Source organism: Aplosporella prunicola (assembly GCF_010093885.1).
Source record: "Aplosporella prunicola CBS 121167 unplaced genomic scaffold K452scaffold_3, whole genome shotgun sequence".
Taxonomy (NCBI): domain Eukaryota; kingdom Fungi; phylum Ascomycota; class Dothideomycetes; order Botryosphaeriales; family Aplosporellaceae; genus Aplosporella; species Aplosporella prunicola.
Genome location: NW_022983531.1, coordinates 45,207 through 64,138, shown reverse-complemented (window position 1 = coordinate 64,138; position 18,932 = coordinate 45,207). Strand labels below are relative to the sequence as shown.

General features: G+C 54.7%; 6 protein-coding genes across 6 annotated transcripts; 3 read left to right on the top strand and 3 right to left on the bottom strand.

The window, feature by feature from the left end:
* Positions 1–541: 541 nt before the first annotated feature.
* Positions 542–4,093, top strand: K452DRAFT_263292 (uncharacterized protein). The gene is made up of 2 exons (XM_033538643.1): positions 542–1,256; positions 1,309–4,093. The coding sequence occupies exons 1-2, from the start codon at positions 821–823 to the stop codon at positions 3,612–3,614; spliced, it is 2,742 nt and encodes a 913-aa protein (XP_033401596.1). The 5' UTR covers positions 542–820; the 3' UTR covers positions 3,615–4,093.
* Positions 4,094–6,540: 2,447 nt separating this feature from the next.
* K452DRAFT_340388 (uncharacterized protein) lies at positions 6,541–10,291 on the bottom strand (the record flags this gene model as incomplete). The annotated part of the gene is made up of 4 exons (XM_033545340.1): positions 6,541–6,561; positions 6,658–9,461; positions 9,515–9,952; positions 10,000–10,291. The coding sequence occupies 4 exons, from the start codon at positions 10,289–10,291 to the stop codon at positions 6,541–6,543; spliced, it is 3,555 nt and encodes a 1,184-aa protein (XP_033401595.1).
* A 1,041-nt stretch (positions 10,292–11,332) lies between these two features.
* Positions 11,333–13,318, bottom strand: K452DRAFT_283178 (uncharacterized protein). The gene has a single exon (XM_033539728.1). The coding sequence runs from the start codon at positions 13,090–13,092 to the stop codon at positions 11,425–11,427; it is 1,668 nt and encodes a 555-aa protein (XP_033401594.1). The 5' UTR covers positions 13,093–13,318; the 3' UTR covers positions 11,333–11,424.
* Positions 13,319–13,958: 640 nt separating this feature from the next.
* On the top strand, positions 13,959–14,940 carry K452DRAFT_294521 (uncharacterized protein; the record flags this gene model as incomplete). Its single annotated transcript, XM_033541710.1, has 5 exons — positions 13,959–13,983; positions 14,054–14,066; positions 14,121–14,199; positions 14,259–14,602; positions 14,664–14,940. 5 exons carry the CDS (start codon positions 13,959–13,961, stop codon positions 14,938–14,940), a joined length of 738 nt encoding a protein of 245 aa, XP_033401593.1.
* Positions 14,941–15,255: 315 nt separating this feature from the next.
* K452DRAFT_283176 (uncharacterized protein) lies at positions 15,256–15,724 on the bottom strand. The gene has a single exon (XM_033539727.1). It carries the CDS (start codon positions 15,510–15,512, stop codon positions 15,339–15,341), a length of 174 nt encoding a protein of 57 aa, XP_033401592.1. The 5' UTR covers positions 15,513–15,724; the 3' UTR covers positions 15,256–15,338.
* A 1,223-nt stretch (positions 15,725–16,947) lies between these two features.
* On the top strand, positions 16,948–18,170 carry K452DRAFT_102617 (uncharacterized protein; the record flags this gene model as incomplete). The annotated part of the gene is made up of 1 exon (XM_033534920.1): positions 16,948–18,170. A coding segment is annotated over one exon (1,077 nt), but the record flags the coding sequence as incomplete, so codon positions are not given.
* Positions 18,171–18,932: the final 762 nt, after the last annotated feature.

Genomic DNA, 18,932 nt, shown 5'->3' with positions numbered 1-18,932 from the left:
CATCCGTTCGTCGATCCAGCTGATGGCCGCGATGGATGTCCGGGCGAGACCCGAGGCGGCGCCCGAGGTGACGATGACGTCCAGGCCTGCGTTCCCTTCGACCGCCCGTGCACCCCCAAACACACATCCAGGCTCGCGACCCCAGGCAAGCTACTTTCCCCCACCTTACCTAGTGCTGCTGCTGCGCCATACCCCGTGGCCATTCACGGCCAGCCAAAGGTTCTGTAGTTAGAAGTAGTCGCCGTTCAAAGTCGTCACGAGCCCTTCAAGCATCCTCATCCTTTGGAAACAAAACCCAGCCAACGCGCGTGAGAGGTCATCCTGCAAGCTGCACTCCCAAGCACACTCGCACGCACAGCATACCCGTCTCTGCGTCTCCAGCCCTACGCGGCGCATAGCCGGATCCTCCATTCGTCAGATCCCTGCCCCCCCAAGCTACCTAACCAACACCAGCTTCCTCTCGTCCGCCCGCCTCCCTCCCGGCCGGGGCTCGATAAAAGGCGTCGGCTAGCCGCTTACCGGCGCAGAGGCCACCGCTAGGCGCAGGTGAGTCGCTTCTCTTCTCCGTCTCGCCGACCCCGGTGGCATGGGCTCGGATGGGCGTGAATGTGGGGGTGGCTTCTACGCCTTCACATGGCTTTGGTCCTACCCTGATAAATGCCCATCCGTTCCCGCGCCCTCCACATGCCCAAAGCCCAAGCGCTCCATGCCCTCTTACTGCCTCCAAGACTGTCATTATTTCTACCGCAGTGCCCTGCGGTTGCTCAACATTCCCACCCAAATCTCTCCTCTGTACGCTTGATTTCTGATACCCCGAGCCATGGCAGTCCGCACCTTTACCCAGCCCAGCTCTCTCGCCGAATCCTTATCCAACGGCAACGGCACCACCACCACTACTACGACCAACGCCGGCACCGTCAAGATGAACGGTGAACACCGCTCCGCTGAGGCGGCAAAGTCTACCCTTACCAAAGACTACTCGAAAGCCGAGACGAACCCTCTCGCTGCCGACACGAACCCCGAGTCCAAGCCCGGCGTCACGTTCGCCGCCCAGGACAAGCTCCCCAAGCTCCCCATCCCCGACCTGGAGTCGTCATGCGAGAAGTACCTGGCCGCATTAAAACCCCTTCAGTCCGCAAAGGAGTACCGCGACAGCGAAGCCGCCGTCCGCGAGTTCTTGAAGAGTGACGGCCCGGAGCTGCAGGACAAGCTGAAGAACTACGCCGCCGGCAAGGCGAATTACATTGAGCAGTTCTGTGAGTCACTGACGAGCATAACCCCAAAAATGCGAGTACTAACATCACAAAGGGTACGACTCGTATCTGAACTTCGACAACCCCGTTGTCCTGAACTTGAACCCCTTCTTCTTGCTGGAAGATGACCCTACCCCCGCAAGAAACAACCAAGTCACCAGAGCAGCGTCCCTGGTTGTCTCATCCCTCTCGTTCGTTCGCGCCGTACGGAAAGAAGAGCTGCCGCCCGACAACGTCAAGGGCCAGCCGCTCTGCATGTACCAGTACTCGAGACTATTTGGCACCGCCAGGATACCGACGGAAAACGGCTGTCAGATTGGCCAGGACCCCTACGCTAAGCACATAGTCGTGCTCGACCGCGGACAGTTCTACTGGTTCGACGTCTTGGACGACAACAACGATCTCATTATGACGGAGAAGGACATTGCCCTCAACCTGCAAGTCATCGTCGACGACGCGTCGCACATTCCCATCCAGGACACGGCAAAGAATGCGCTGGGCGTTCTCAGCACGGAGAACCGCAAGGTGTGGTCGAGTCTGCGAGACGTGCTGCACCGCGAAGAAGGCTCCAACAACTCGGACTGCCTCAACATCATCGACTCGGCCCTCTTCATCCTCTGCCTCGACTACACGGAGCCGCTGACCAGCGCCGACCTGTGCATGAACATGCTCTGCGGCACCAACAAGGTCGAGAAGGGCGTCCAGGTGGGCACGTGCACGAACCGCTGGTACGACAAGCTGCAGATCATTGTGTGCAAGAACGGCAGCGCGGGCATCAACTTTGAGCACACGGGCGTGGACGGACACACGGTGCTGCGGTTCGCAAGCGACGTATACACAGACACAATCTTGCGGTTCGCGCGCTCCATCAACGGGCAGGCGCCCAGCCTGTGGGCGTCGGAGTCGCCGGACCCGTCGAAGCGCGACCCGGCGTCGTTTGGCGACGTCAACACGACGCCGCACAAGCTCGAGTGGGACATGCTGCCGGAGCTGAGCACGGCGCTGCGGTTCGCCGAGACGCGACTGGCGGACCTGATCCAGCAGAACGAGTTCCAGACGCTCGAGTTCGGCCACTACGGCAAGACGTTCATGACGTCGATGGGCTTCTCGCCCGACGCCTTCGTGCAGATGGCCTTCCAGGCCGCCTACTACGGCCTCTACGGTCGCATGGAGTGCGTCTACGAGCCCGCCATGACCAAGATGTTCTACCACGGGCGCACGGAAGCCATCCGGCCCGTGACGGAAGCCTCAGTCGAGTTCGTGCAGACGTTCTGGGGCGAAAACCCGCCGCAAGCCAAGGTCGACGCGCTGCGCCGCGCGTGCGAAAACCACACGGCCGTGACGCGCGAGTGCGCCAAGGCGCAAGGCCAGGACCGCCACCTCTACGCGCTGTACTGCATCTGGCAGCGGGCGCTGGACGAGGAGGCCGCCACCAGCTCCTCCTACGGCGCCAGCTTCGAGTACAGCACCGGGCCGTCGAGCCCGACAGGCATGTCTGACGGGGCGGTAGGCTCGGACGCGGTCGTCGGCAGCCCCGGACGGGCCTCGCTGCTCTCGGACGAGGGCGCCGGCGCCGGCATGAGCATCTCACGCTCGCCGCCGCGGTCCCCCACCACAGCCGCTGCCGCGCAACACAGCATGCCAGCGCTGTTCGCGGACAGCGGCTGGGACCGCCTAAACACGACGATCCTGTCGACGTCGAACTGCGGGAACCCATCTCTCCGCCAATTCGGCTTCGGCCCTACCAGCGGCGACGGCTTCGGCATCGGCTACATTATCAAAGACGGCAGCGTGAGTATCTGCGCTAGCAGCAAGCATCGCCAAACCGCGCGCTTTATCGACGCCCTAGATGCGTATTTCTTGGAGATGCGGAAGCTGCTGCGCTTGACGAGGCGGAGGGGGACGAGCGGTGGTGGCGCGAAGGGCGCGAGTCGTGCCCGGGAGGCGGATGTTGCCCGCGCGAGGAAAGAGGATTCGGCGGATGCAAGGATCAAGGCGAGGGGCAGGGTTGTTGGTGTTGGTGCGGGGGTTAATGGCCTTGCTGGTGTGGGTGGGAAGGGGGAGGCGGAGAGGGCGAGTGCGCGGACTGGTTCTGCGGGGGAGGGCGAGAGCGATGACGAGTTGGGGGGGTGTAAGTTTCTTTTTCTTTTCTTTCCCCTTTTTCCTTTCACTCCACTTCACTTCCTTTCCCTTTCAGCCCACAACCAAACCCCCGAATCCAGAACACAAACTGCAAAACATAAAACAAACCACAAAAAGCTAACGCATCACCCCCGCACAACACAGACGGCTTCTTCGACTCGGGCATGCTGCAAGCGGCGCTCAAGGCGCGCGCGGACAGAGCCGACGCCGCGGCCATGAGCGAGAGCAAGGAGGTGGTGCGCAGGAATATCGGACGCCGGCTGCAGCTGGTGGATTATTAGTGAGTTTTTGCTGAGTGATGTGTGCTGTTTCTTCTTTTCTCTGGCCGTTGCTTTTTCGTTGCTTGGTTTCGTTTTTGTGTGCGCTGCGTACCTGCGTGTGTGCGTGTGGCTTTTTGACAGAACTGGGTGTAACGAGTTTGCAGTAGTTGAGTGTGTCGCGTACGTATGCGCGCTTGTGTGTGGGAAGGTGGGATGGAAGGGTGGGGGATGGAGAGGGAGGGGGAGATAGAGGGAGGAGCGAAGAGGGAGAGGGGGAGGCCGTGTATAAACTGAGGAAAATGAACTTGATGGGAAGTATCTATCTATCTACTGTATCTACTGTATCTACGGTTGGATGAATGAATTTATGATGGTATGATATGGGTTGCTGTTGTTGCTGTTGTTGTTGCTATGGGTTACTGGACATGTGCTGTACACTACGTAAAGGTCATCTCTACTGATTACTGTGCCTACGCCTTTATATTGGATGTTGTTGTGTTGTAATTGAGTGTGGGTTATGTTTTGTATCAGATGCTATCATTAGCTAAAACCCCTTTGATAAGTCTCACTGCCTACGCTCAAACAAAGGACTGTCAACCTAAATCTATATATCTTATATAAGTGTGATTAGCCGGCGTTCGTGCTTCTGCGCCCAATTTTGTATTTGCCGTAACTAACTAGGAGAGTGGTAAGCGGTCCTAAGGCCCGGGACACCAATTCTCTTGACAACAGCTCCGGTGTCAGACGTGGGAAGGAGCATAACGTTCGTTTGACAGAGGCGCATGATCCAGAATGTCGAGGGAGGGGGTACTGTACGAAGATGCCGGTATGTAGGGCTGTATATATGGTCTAGTTCGGCCTTGGCCGACCCAGAGATATGCGATCCCGAGCTGTCGTGCCGTGTATATGGCGTCCCGAATGGTGCGCGGTATCTCTTCCAGGTCAAGCTGGGCACAGCGCGAAGCTAGATTGCCTTTTACCGTCCTTCGTTGCTTCGCGTTGCCCCAACAGTAGCTTTGGTTCCACGTTGCTTGCGTCAGCTTCTATTCCGCTAGGTAGAGATGGCTCAGTCAATTTAAATTTACCTTAGAGCTGCGTATGAAGCCACGTCCACTCCTTCCGTTATGACGAGTCTAGGAAGACCTCTGCTGAAGCCAACGAAGATGAGCCTCGTGGGCTTGAACGAAGACCCGCTCTTGGTGGTGCATCGTGCATGTCGCCAGCCACCTAGAAGCTTGAATAAAGCTTGAGCTGGATGCGATGTCTCTGTTTAGCGGCCTAGCTGGAATCAAGGCCGCTGCTGGATCGTCTGGAAAGTCAAATATTAGTCGCGTAATCTGGTTTAACATTCTTTATGTCAAGCACCACTGACTTACCTGCACTGGTGAAACACGCGGCGTTGAACACTTTGTACATGTTGCTTGACTTTGTGAGAACCTCTGATCTCTCTACCGTCGTGAATACCCCATGTTCCCCTTCAAGATCTGTGATCCGGAACTTTATAAAGTGTTCGAAAGAAGGCGCACTGCGCATGGTTTCAGTGTAGCAGAAGCGAGTGCCCAAGGCCCACTGGATAAATGTGCACCTATCTTTGGCTTTGCGTAGACATCCTTCGGACTTGAATGTAACTTCATCTTTTCGCAACGATAGCAAGCGCCGCTGGCTTTGGGGAGGCCGAAGAATAATCTTTTGGCAGTGCATGCATGTGTGTGGTGCCGCTTCTTTGAAAGGTGCCGGCAGTCGATCCTGACGCTACTGGCCTTGGGAAGTCTACTCTGGTTGGCTACGCTGACTATCGTCAGGCTGCTGTCGATCGGAAATGCCATGATTAGGCGACTTATTTGTCCCAAAGTGGATGGTTATGCGCCTGCGCTGATAAATACGTTTCACTGCGACGTGAACACTGAACGAATTCTGCGTGACCCGTAGGATTAGAATAGTAGCAGATGGACTAAGCTTTAGAGTGGCTAGACAAATGTTGCTGTACCTTTCACCATTAAAAACAGGGTTGTTAATAACCTTCATGCTCTAGGGTTATAAATTACTTACCATACTCATGATCGGAGCTGAGTGTAAATATTTTCAAGCCTATTCCGACAATTTAACAGGACATCCACAGCGAGGATTCAGAAGGCGAAGGCGCGGAAGATACGCCGCCGTAGAAGAACAGCGTCATTGTGCCTCAGCTTTGCTACCTCGCAGGCTGCAATATACCGCCCCATAAGTAACACAACTACTACGGTTTTCACATGGCAATGCCGTTCCACTGTCGCACGCGCTCCAACAAAATAGGATAGGGGATGCAGAGCGTGCCAATCAAAATAATAGGCCTAAAAGTATGCCGTTACAAACAATACTGTCGTTGTAGTGAACTATAGACGTAGATTAGACTTAATTTATACCCTGCGGTCTAACTTCTAGTTTAGAGGCGCTGCCTTTATATACCTCGACCTATAGTAGGCGCAGCGAACGAGGGCGGCAGATCTAGTAGTAGTAGTAGTAGTAGTACGACTATACTAAAAGGCCTAGTAGCTCTAGTAGCCGGCCTAGGTACGTAGGGCCGTAAAGACCGATTCCTATAAGATAATAAAGATAAATTTATAGAGATAGAAAGTTAACTAAAGGTAAAAAGTAGTAAATAAAAATTAGTTATTAATTCTTACCTACCTACTACTAGCTCGAAGTTATGCTACGAACGACCTACTAGCGAAGAATACGTAAAAAACTAAAGAGCAGTCAGCTCTACCACACTAGTACCTGTAAATCAACCTTACCGTTAAGCGAAGGTTCGTTTACCGGTAGGTAATTTAACGCTAGATACTAGGTTTGATCCAGTTACTGAAGTTCGATTGGTCGATTCCGCACTTTAACTACATACTAGCTAATTAAGCACTGCTAAATCCAACCTATAAACATTCCGCCTACAACTTAAACAAACTACTACTAAAGGACTAAACGTCTCTTCGATCCACACTGCCAATATCAATTCCAAACCGACTTACGCTTTCCTGCCCATCTATATCCATATCCTCATCCTTCCACCAACCAATGCTAAATGCCAGGCCCTTGAAGAGTTCCCTACACTCGAGTTCCTCATCGCTAAGCCACTCCGAACCGGGCGGAATTATGTCGTCGTGCAATAAAGATGATCCAGCCAACAAGCTAGCAACAGCTGCAATGCTGCGAGGATTCTTCGGTAATACGCCTTTTGTGCTTCTGCCCATTAGCGTAGCTGCTATGCAAAGAGCCATTGCTACAAGCAGCGCTTGTAGCACGCGCGTTGATGCGCCGTTCTGGACAAGTCGAAACCGATTTTGGAATTGTGCTGTCCCATTGTATATTTTCGGATCGGCTTTGACGCGGTTCTGGTTCAGAATCTGAGCCATGATTCGCGGATACATGTCTTCCACGGCTGCTTTCAGGGATTCGGAGTTGTTGGTTAGGCTTTTCAAGGGCGTCCCTCGCCGGACTACAGTGCCAAAGAATCCGTCCACAGTACCATTGAAACTCCCGTCGCTGGCTTTAAGGTATCTGTCTATTCCTTCTAATTCCGAACGTATATACGGTAGTAGGAGGTTCTGATCGATACCGGGGACCTCAGCCGTTGATAAAGTTTTCCGTGTTGATTCGTCTAGAAGTGGCACAACTTTGCGATTGGCGATGAGACCAGGACAGGACAGCTCGATGCGTACATCGATACTTTCCAGGTACGGCCTACAATGTAGAGCACGTAGGTTCCAGCTCCTATTCTCTGGGTACGCATGCCCAGCAACAACAAGGTATTCAGGACAGTGGAAGAAGTCATCGCTTCTATCATTCCAAGAGGCGAATCCAGTAGGGCGATCGTATACGTCTATTTTTAAAGGCCTTTTACCCCTCGGGTCGCCTCCACAAATTGAAAGGAAATCAAAGTCCATGGTAAATTCTCGTCTTTGATTAAAATCGTTAACTTCAATACTGACATTCGAGGGTATTATCACTGTGCAATTAGCGTTGGCTCGCGTTGCTGGAACAGTGATTGTGACACCCTGGCAATGCTCATCTTTGTCGAGCTGGGTAACCAGGTCCATAGTGGGAACTATGAATGAATCATATGACCATTGAGGAAGATCCATATCTTTGTCGAGGACCAAAGTCGCCGCGATCATGCCAATTTCCTGGTAGCTTATATGATTGATGTCGCTGAACGCTTCTATGTTGACTCGATCCATCTGGAGAACCTGGATAGGCTTCTGTTGATAAACGCTAGTGACCGTGTAAAGGCCGCTAGCTATGATAGTGAGGAAGTGCGTTACAAACATGCCTATGGTGGTAGCAACGATGCAATATTGCTTCTTCCTGGATGCTCTCCATAATCCATGGAGACCTAAGAGTCCGAGGTAGTGTTCATCGATGCTGATCTGACTTGTGGCGGATCCCTTTCGGAGGTTTAGATATGGCTGAAACGTTTTGAGCTCAAAATCGAGTGCGCTGAATAATAGGCTGTATAAAACAAGAATGGCCGCAGGGATGTATCGCGAAGTGTACTCGGCGTGTTTTTGAATAGCAACCGTCATAAATCCGTGGTTATGGATAGAAGTCTGGTAAATGCTTTCTAGTGCGATCACTAGGATGACAGCGATAGCGATGGTACACAGTCTTCCGATGCGCGTTACAACAAATGGATTGTACCATTTACCAGAGTCCAATTTGGTACTTTGCTCGACTTTTTCCGTATTTGCTGTTGTGAGTGGTCGAATACGAAAGACATCCGTCGTATCGTGATCGTTACAGATGGCTTCTGTTTGGAACTGGGTCGTAAAAAGGTCTCTTCGAATTGTTTGTAAGCATTTTGAACCAGACCCATCAATTCTTTCCATGAATTCGGGGTCACGAGCCAAGATGGTTGCAAGTCCGGTTATGGATCCAATATCCCTCGGGAGTACAGAGGCCTTGAAAGAGTAGCATAGACTGAGGCTGATGACCGCAAGCAGGATGAGCGCACATTCCGTGGACCATAAGCCATATCCCTGAAGCTGTAGCCGACTTTGTGCCCGGATCTCTGCTACCTGAAAAGTTTTGGTGTTCTCAACGAGTAGATGCTGGCTCAAGATTTGGGCAGTGGTGGCTTCGTAGAGCTCTATGAGTGTACTCTTTAGTAGCTCCAAATCATGCAGGAAGGGGTCGATGTGGGCTTGCGGCGATGTTCTGTTTAGCAAGACAGTTATGTTCAGGTCCTTAATTGCCCCATAGAAGCCTTCGAAGATAGTTTCTGCTGTAAAATTTTCAAGTTTCCGGTCGCCAGTGAAGTTTTTAATGGTCCACTTGTTCCCTTCCGAAGTGTCGTATTTGTATGTCATATTAGCCGCTTGCACCCGATATGTAGGCTTGCACACTAGGAACTGGCTGCCACCACCGCGTTCTCCAGTCGAGGTCTCACCATACAGCCCGAAAACGAACCGATAGCTGTCATCACTGCAGTTAAGTGTTGGTGATCGATCCATAAGGGTATTCGGGTAACCAAGGACGCCCCCAGCCACTTGGATTGATGAGCAGGAACTTGAATTTAGGGTGGCCCGCATGCGGTAGCCTCCAAGGTAGGGAGAAACGTATGGGAGCATTTGATATATTGTCTCGGTTCCATTGTGGTTTTCGAAAAAGAGTTCGTTGTTGTAATAGGTTTCGTTATCTCCATTGGGAGAGGATCCAATATGCACTCCAGTGCCTGTGGCCGAGATAGATGAGTTCTGGAGTTGGCCAGCGTCTTCACAGTCAAGAGAAGCACTAATGATATCGACTTGAGACGTATTCTCCAGAGTTGAACTGCCTTCATACAATTAGTAGGCACATAGATGGAGTTCTATGAGACACCATACTTACTGTTTCGTAGGGGTGGCACCTCCGCAGCGTACTTTTTGGAAGTTCCTATGGTATAACCCATTTCAAGATGTTCGGTCCCGAACACCCTTGCTACAGGTTCTTGGTTGACTAATGATGCGTTGAATGCTGACGCTACGAACGACTTGCCGCCTTCTGTGGTTATGGACGCGGTAGTATAATTAACAATGTCGAGCGTGAAAAGGCTGGTAGACAAGATGATCAACAACTTGTTGAGTACAGCCCCAAATATTGATATCGCGACAGGTATGTCTTTTGCTTTGATGGCCTTTATCCATGCGGAAACCAAGTTGGGGGATACGTAGTCAAGAAGCACACTCCTGTCCGCAGTCTGTAGCTTTCTTGCCATGAGTACCCACGGCATTATTGATCTTGTGCGGTAGTCGATTTGTGACCACAAAACAGAGAACAGAGTAAACACTATGAAATTAGTATTTAATTGTCTGGCAACGTATGCGTTTACTCACATGCCGTTGGCGCGTAATTCCAGAGGTAGTGATTTGAAAGATTCACCGCACAAATTCCTTTGTGGATGGAGGAGTACCAAGCTAGTGCTGCCAATATAATAGATAGCATCAAGTAGGCGCATGCAAACAAGGCGAGAGTATGTGGGCGGAGGAACAGTGGAGACCATAATCCTCTCGGCTGATGAACCTCGCTCTGGTCTGGAACTTCTGGTGGAATGAGCTGGGAGGCTGTTTGTACTTCATCATGCCCGGAAAGTGAGCCTTGAGTAGCTCGTCTTGGAGGGAGTGTCATGGTTAGTGGGTAGGACGGGTATCAATAACTGCTGATGTTCGTCTTGAGGTTTTAGTCGAGAGTCAAAAGCTTTTAAACAGTACACTGGTGCAGCTTTAAGGCTTATTTGTTTCCAATCAAAGCAGCTGCCGGTCAGCGAATGCATTGTAACAAGGCTTAGTTCGGGATTCCAGGTGATACTGTACAACCTATGTCCCAAAAGAAAAGTCTTGCGTTGTGCTATGCCAAGTAGGCAACAAGTAGGCAAATGAGTCTCCCAAGGCTAAATCTATGTCTAGCATCGTAAGCCATCGGCTATTGGTAAGGACGGATAATTTGGGCGAGGCTTCTATCTCATTGCGTTACGAAGCGGCATTTTCTTGGGTAGTACTGCATATTGCAGCCCTAGAGCCGTGCCCTCTGCATGCCTCCATAGGAATACATACACTGCCTAGCTTGCCACTTAACCGAATGATATTCTTTCATAAACAACTTCGTTCGGTTGTAGCTGCATAGGCGTATAATCCTAAGTATGGAAACAATATGGATTTCGAGGCCACAGCTATTCGGACGCCGATACTTTTGGGTAACAGTGTACGATTTCCTCAAGGCAACCACTAGGGCAACCACGCCCGTCAGCCGCCATAAGCGCACAAAACGCCATGCGCCAGTGCACAAAGGACCAGAGGTCGACGGAATCTTTAAATAACCTGCTACAAGTGACATATATAAGCCGATTGTACTACATGGGTATCATAAAATAGTCGAAGTTTAAATATAAACCCACTTACAGGAGCATGTATGAGTGCACGCAGCGCCTTCAAAGCCCTCTACAGACCACTCCGTAGGTGGACCGAGAGATTGCGATCGTGTGTGCTCACGGTTGGATATGCTCTTCATCCCTTTTTTGTGCGGATGAGCGTTAAGAAATGTGAAGAAACTCGCTGACCGGCTGGAAGGCTCGTCTGATTCTTCTTAGCATACAGACGCTTTTAGTACATACCTCCACGAGATCTCTTCTCCACTTGCCTTGCGCCAACCCAACTAGGTTTCCATGGGGACACCAAAGAGACAACAGCCCACATGGCCAAAACTAGCAACATCCAAAACCACCTTCAGAAACCAATCCCCACCACCATCACCGCCACGACACCTCAAACCCCCCCAAACCTAAAACACGCAAACGGACGATCGCCCAACCGCAAAAGCAGCGCCTTATTCGGCTCGACCCTCCCACCCCTGCCAGCAAGCAAGCACCCAAACCCCCAACAGTCCAGCGCCTCATGCACGCGACACACGACGCTGCACGCCACACCCGCCGCCGCGGCCTGCGCAAACGACTGCCCAAAGCGCTTCGTCGTGCTTGCCGTCGTCTCGCCAAACACGCACGCCCCGTCCACCCGCAGCGTCAAGCTCTGCAGGCACGCCATCTCGCCTTTCCCCGCCGCCACCAGCAGCTTGTGCAATGCTGGTCCCCACGGCCGGCGCGCCGTCCACTTGTTCTGCACGCGGCAGTCGAGGTCGTCGAGAATGGTCAGGTGGCGCAGCTGGTGAGGCAGTATCGCCGCGAGGGGGTTGCTGCCGCAAAGGTCTTGCCCCGCAAACAGCACTTCGGGGGAGATGGTGAGGCGCTCGAGCTTGCGGAAGGGCTGGAGCCAGCCCAGCGTCCCGGTCAGTGCGTCCTGCTTGTCTTGTTCGCATGGGTATTCGAGGAAAGCGAGCGAGAGAACGAGCGTCTTCAGCGTCGATTGGACGTGCGAAAACGCTTGGGCTAAGGCGTCCAGATTGAGCTCAGGGGAGAGCCAGCATTGGCTCCGTCCCATACGGTGGATCATGAGGTGAAGATGCTCCAGGTTCGGCATCATGCTGAGGATGGCGTCGAGGGTCTCTTCGGTTATCAAAGCTGGCGCAATCTCCAGTGACTTCATGCTCGTGAGCGAAGGCGTGCCGGCGAACCAAGAGAAGGGCTTCCCCGGGTGCTCGAGGAGGGATAATTTCATCTCTTTGAGATGGGGAAAGTAGCAGAAATCATGGGCTCTCAGAAGAGTGTGGTCTCCGTTCAAGCAATCTCTGTAGTATGGGACTACAGTGACATCGCTAATGCGTATCAGAGATCCTAGGTGGTTGAGCGGGGCACTGAAGTTTGTGTCGTGAGCATGCCAGATCAGTTTTCTGAGGATAGTCATCTTCCTCTCCGGAGCAATTCGCAGGGTCAATGATCTTGGATCCGTGAGCATAATCAGGAGCAAGACGACAAGGCCATCAACATATCCCTTGCGCACGTGGTGCTTCCAGTTGTGACCCAAGGCGGTTAAGACTCCGCTTAGCTGGAATTGCTGCGAAGCCGCCTCGAAAAGCGTTGAACTGATAGCCTCTATCTTTTCGAATTCCTCGTCTTGTTCGGAGTTAGTGTTCTGTTTCTGGAAGCTATGTTGAGGCTCAGCAATATGTTGAGGTTTAGTGCTACATGGAGGCTCGATACTGCGGTGATGTCCAGTCTGCGAAGGATATGTCATTTTAGCGTGCAACGCATAGTGGGCAATTGAATCTCTTTGTAACCGCGTTTCGGGAATATAGGTCAGCCGGACATGCTTGATGCGTACCCTAAGCGAAGGTTGACCCAGAAGCGTGCGCAGGAGTAGCGTAAGGGTGGCATTGGTGCCATAGTGGCCGAATGTTAAGTTGAAGGTCTCGTATAGGTATCGCGTGGCCCCAAAGTTCATAGCCTTGGACGTCAAGGCAAGAGTCGTGAGTTCTTTGCGACCACAGACCTTAGAGATCTCCAGGAGAATTTCCTTAGGAAGGTCTACAAACGCAGGCATGATGTCGTACAGGCTGCGATGGGAACGGATTTGCTTTTAGACGGTGACAGAAAACATTCAGAGACACAGTGCTGCTACCTGTGATGAGATTGTACATATCAGCAGTCTCTGTTTTTGTTTTCGTCTCCAAACAACCAGTCGCCATACCGTACGATGTTTGTGGGCTGGCTTGTCCAAAGGCAGAATCATTTGCCGTTTTAAGCCACAGTATCGTAGTCGCGAAGACGGAATGCATGTAGAAGTTAGTAGTATCCTGAACTTGCTTGAGGGCGGATCAAAGAAACTCATACTCATAGAGCTTTCCGCAAGAAGTTGTTGGAGGCTGTACGTAGCCGTCCGAAAGATAACGAAAAGAGAGAAAAGCGCAAACTCTTTGATGGCTCCACACGAAGATCCAAGAAGCCTCTTCGGTCTACGAAGGCAAGCTGTGTTGATCTTGAAGTTCAGCGAAAAGCAATTGACTATTAGCGTCCTGGTCAGTGATAGTCCCGAAGACAGATGAAAGGCAAGATGATGCACGCTCAATGGTAGAAGCAAGGCGGCGCTTGCAGACGAAGAGCGATTGCGAAATGCTGTCAACCAAAATGTCCTGGAGCTGGAGTGAGGAGGAGTGGAGGCGGACGGCCAGGCGGACTTGTTATCATGCATCCCAACACGGTCAAGCGTAGTCGGGGCTTGGCGGGCCGATCTACGACGCCGCCAGTGCCTGGAGCTCCAACGCAGCAACCAGAGCTCCTACGCCATCCCACCGCAAACCCGCCCTCCGCCGCCTTTAATATCTCCTCCCGTCCCACCACCCCCACGGCAGCGGGCTCGTCCAACCACTCCACCAGACACGCCATCCCGTCACCCGCACACCCGCCAACATGTTCATCGCACGGTCGGAATATGGTGAGTGAGCTCCCAGCAAACACCAGCTCCAGCTTCCCTGCCCGCGGCTGACATGACTGACGCATCCCAGATCGCGGCATCAAGTGAGCCTCGCTTCCTGCCACTCCGTCAGAGACGCTTCAGCTGACCCTGTCCAGCACTTTCTCCCCGGAAGGCCGTCTCTTCCAAGTCGAATACTCCCTCGAGGCCATCAAGCTCGGCTCCACGGCGATAGGCGTAGGTCCCGGCCGTCCCCTCTCCCGCAGACACAGCCCTATCTGACAGCAAGACGACAGGTGGCGACGGGCGAAGGCGTGATCCTAGGCGTTGAGAAGCGCGTGACGTCGACGCTGCTGGAGACGTCGTCGGTCGAGAAGATTGTCGAGATCGACCGCCACATTGGGTGCGCGATGAGCGGGCTGCAGGCCGACGCGCGCAGCATGATCGAGCACGCGCGCGTCGAGAGCCAGAACCACGCCTTCCACTACGCCGAGCCGCTGCGCGTCGAGAGCTGCACCCAGGCCATCTGCGACCTGGCGCTGCGCTTTGGCGAGGGCGCCGAGGGCGAGGAGAGCATCATGAGTCGGCCCTTTGGTGTCGCGCTCCTCATTGCCGGCTACGATGAGGACGGCCCCAGCCTGTGAGTTTGCCCCGCCCGTTTTGCTGATGGATTATGCCCGCCGCTGACCCCGTGCGAATAGCTACCACGCCGAGCCCTCGGGTACCTTCTACAGATACGATGCCAAGGCCATAGGATCCGGTTCGGAGGGTGCGCAGGCCGAGCTGCAGAACGAGTTCCACAAGTCGTTGACGCTGGCCGAGGCTGAGGTGTTGACCCTCAAGACGCTGAAGCAGGTCATGGAGGAGAAGCTGGACTCCAAGAACGTCCAGCTGGCCAGCGTCACCAGGGAGAGGGGCTTCAGGATCTACACTGATGACGAGATGGCCGAGGTCGTCGGCCGGTTACCTACGAATTAGATAGAGCACGTGGCGGAGTACGCCGAGGATGACGACCAGGGATGAGCATGGGGCTGTTGCTGTAGCATACTAGCGATTCGGGTTCAATCTTCGAGTTTGGCCTCGTACAACCGTCTTCACGATATCAATGCCAGGTGCACACGAGTAGTGTAGGCGCCAGACGCAAAGAAAGTCTATTCGCCGCAACCGCTAACAAACGGCAATATGGTACAGCCAGCGCCGGACGTCTAAGGAACAGCAATTGTCCACGCCAGCACCTGGTCTCGCCCATGCAATCGTCCCCACTTCATCAGACGCCGCTCCAACCAAGTCTTATTCCCCTTGATTCTTCTTCGTCTTCCCCCACCGGTTCTCGTCCCCCATCTAAGCAAGCAAGCACGCACGCGAGCGCGAAGCGCTTAGAACGGGTTGTCCTCGGGCGCAATCTCCTGCACAAAGTAGTCGCCGAGGATGGGCACCTTCTGCATGATGTCCTTGCGCACGCGGGGGATCTCAGCGAAGAAGAAAAGCGCAAAGACGCCGGCGACGCCGCCGAAGGCCGCGGCCGTGGTGCCGCTGTGCGATGTCAGCATTCATTGCCGCTCAGTGTCGTTTGCCCAATTGTTCAACCGTCGTCTCCTCCATCCGCCGCGAGCCAATGCTCCTCCGCCGACGGCGGGTAGTGACGGCCGCGAAGACTGGGTGGGTGGTGGGACCGGAATGGGGTCAGAGGGCCACGTACAACTTCATGGCGCGGCGGGCGTCGATGCCGTGGAAGTTCAGCTGCGTCTTGTACCTGTGCGGGAGGGGGAGCGGGCGTCAGCAACGGCATTGAATTGGAGCGAGCCCCAAGTTCTTGGGGCACGAAGGCGGGCGGACGTACTGCGGGCCGTAGGGCGACTTGTACGAGGCGTAGCCGGGCCGCTGGGCCCAGGGCTGCATGCCGTGGTGGCCGGGGTGTTGGGGCATGGACTGGCGGGTGGTTAGCTGGCGGACCTGGCGTTGCTGGGTGCTGGGTGCTGGAGCTGGTGCTGGTGCTGGTGTTGCGAGGGGAGGAGATGGGTTGGGGGGAGAGGTGACAGAGCGGGATGGGGGCAGGGTGCGCCGGTACCATTGTCGTGGTGGGTGGGAGCTGTGAGGCTGCGATGGGTTGTTGCGTGGGTGGGTGATGATGGGCGGCCGGGCGGGCGTGCAGGAGTGATGTTGAAGTTGGTCTCTACCGGGCCAGCCAATCAGCGCCGGGCCGATGCGCGCCGCGAGACATAAAATCTGAATTTTTCCCACTGCCGCCCTTCTTTCTCTTCACACACTCTTTCTTTGACGCTCGCAGCAGCGTCTTTGCGCGCGCGATGCAACCGTGATGAGCGCCCGATCTAAGGAGCTGGCTGCTGCGCTTCGCTGACAGAGCAGAGCTTTCACGGCCTGGCGTGCTGGGAGAGGAGCTACATGCTGGCTCATACTCATTTAAGCAGAGAAGCACTTGCTCTCTGCTCATGCGCATAGGGTATGTTACAAAATTTTCCTTCTCTCCTCCCTCCTACATGATGACACACTTTACTCAGCTCACTCCGAGATATCAATGCGGAAAGCTTTATCCTAATCCAATTGTTCCTTCTGACATTTCAACCCTTACACTTGTTTCCACAAACGGCTGTTTCGAGGCATGTGCTAACGGCGAGTTTGTGCAGTAAGCGGATATCACTCTACGCGTACCGAGGTGGACACATGGAGGGCGGGTGTACTCTAGTCAGCCATAGAGCAATCGATTCATTTGTGAGACGGTAGTATGAGAAGGTGCCAGTGCCGATTCGTGCGTGCGCTGCCAGCTGACCAGACGCCGGGGGGAGAGCCGGCCCAAGCCGAGTCGCCGCATCACATGGGACGACGCATCATGGTGGGATATTTTTACGGAGTTGTCGTCGTCGAGTAGGGTAAGGGGACCGGCTCGGTGATGCGGAGCCAATCAGCAGCGTCATCAGTGTAATCCGGCTCTTTTTCGCTCGGCGTCTGGCAAGTGACGGCCCACAACGTCAACGTGAAAGAGGCGTCCCCCAAGCCTTTCTCCGCAATATTCCTCCTCCTCCGCCTCCCCGCAGTCCTCATCCTCGCCTCTCCTCCCCCCCTCCCTCTCGCCTCCGTCCGTTTCACATTCGACGAATCTCAATCTCGTGCTACCGTCGATCCGACCCTAGGAGTACCACGTCCTCTCAAACTCTACTGCGCCGCAAACAACGGGTGACTCCGCACGCCGCATACTACCTCAATACCTCTGCCCGAGACACAAGCGGGCGGCCTGAACCGACTCCGGTCAACAAACACCGCGCCGCGAACACGACTCTTTCACCTCTTCTCCGGCTTTCATATGAGCAGCCGCTTCCCCGCGACCTGCTCCCCATATCCATAGCCACCTACCTACGGATTACACCGTCACCACCACACCCACCCCACCCACTCACCACCATGCCGACCACGACCAACCAACGGCCCTTCTTCTCCAACTTCCTCGCCGCCTTCCGCGCGCAATCAGCATTCCAAAAAGCAGCGTCGCCGCCCTCATCCGCACAGCAGCAGCCCTCGTACGCAACAGCAGCAGCAGGAGGAGCAGCCTCACCGCCGTCGTCAAGCTCGTCCAGCTCCTCCGCCTCCGCCTCCCCATACGACACGGACACGTCCTCGGCCCCGGCCGGCCCGCGCAACATCCACAGCAAGCCGCACCACAGCAGCGCCACGGCGCACTTCCAGCCGACAACGACGACGCGCCCGCACCACGCAACTGCAGCCGCGTACGCCAAGTCGCCGGGCTCGCCCGCCCACACCAGCCATGCCACGCACAGCGCCGCCAACAACAACAGCTACGCCAGCCCGGCCTCGCCCGCCTCGCCTCCCTTCCCCATCCCCCACGCAAAGCAGCGCCGCGGCTCCGACAGCTCCTCCGACGGCGGCTTCCGCGAGCGCGTCTCCAGCGCGGCCGGCCCCGGCGCTGCCCCGGAGAAGTGGTATATAGGCGGCCGGACGGCGACGGGCGAGGAGCGCTTCTACAAGCTGGGCATGGTGAAGCGCGCGCGCAGTATTGATCGCTTGAGCTTGGACCGCCTGAGCTTGTAGCCTGAGGTCTGTACTGTGTGCGCTGCAGTTGCTGTGGAGTTGGGCATGGAATGCGCCCTGCCTGCTCGAGCGGCGCGTCTCGTGCCGTGCAAGTGAGCCGTGGCGAGGGCCAGATGCCCCCAAGCTTTCAGAGGACATCACCACCACGCACGGCACGCGACGAACTGAACCCTGCCTACAGATATTGTAAAAGAAGATAGACGACACAACCGCCGCGCCCGCGCACTATGCGCACGTCGAAACATAAAACTAAAAGCGAACCCGACCCCGCCAACCACACTCCTGCGCCGAGCTAGACTCCAGGCCCCCACACACACGCACACACACGCGCACCACAGCTTGACTGCAAACCCCAAACCGCAATCCCGGCCCGCTGGGCCCGCTCAGCCCGCTCGGAGCTTTCGCTCCCGGCACCCGGCACCCGCAATGCATATACCTGCCTACCACGGCGGGACAGGCCTGGCGCCCGTGCATGTAGGAGCGAGCTAGAGCACGAGCATGAGCACGAGCACGAGCACGAGCACGCTGCACCGTCACCGTCACCGTCACCGTCGCCGTGAAGAGGACACATGGACAGATAGGACGAGACAGCCAGACGGGACGGGACGGGACGGGACGGGGCGGCTGCGTGCGTGGAGCAGGGCATTTAAAGCGTGTTTGAGGTTTGAACGGCGTTGGCGTGCTCTTGCCTACCTATCTATCTAAGGAGAGTGCAGGAGGGGGCATTGTGGTTGGGACTAGGACTGATTGATTAATTGAGTTGAGTTGAGTTGAGTTGTATTCATTTACCCTGACCCATCGCCCTGAGCGATATGCAGGCTACAGACTATTTAAAGGAAATACGCTAGGAATTTATATTGGTGTTTCAATCTGAGAGAGTATAAGGAGAAGGGGAACGGAGATAAAAT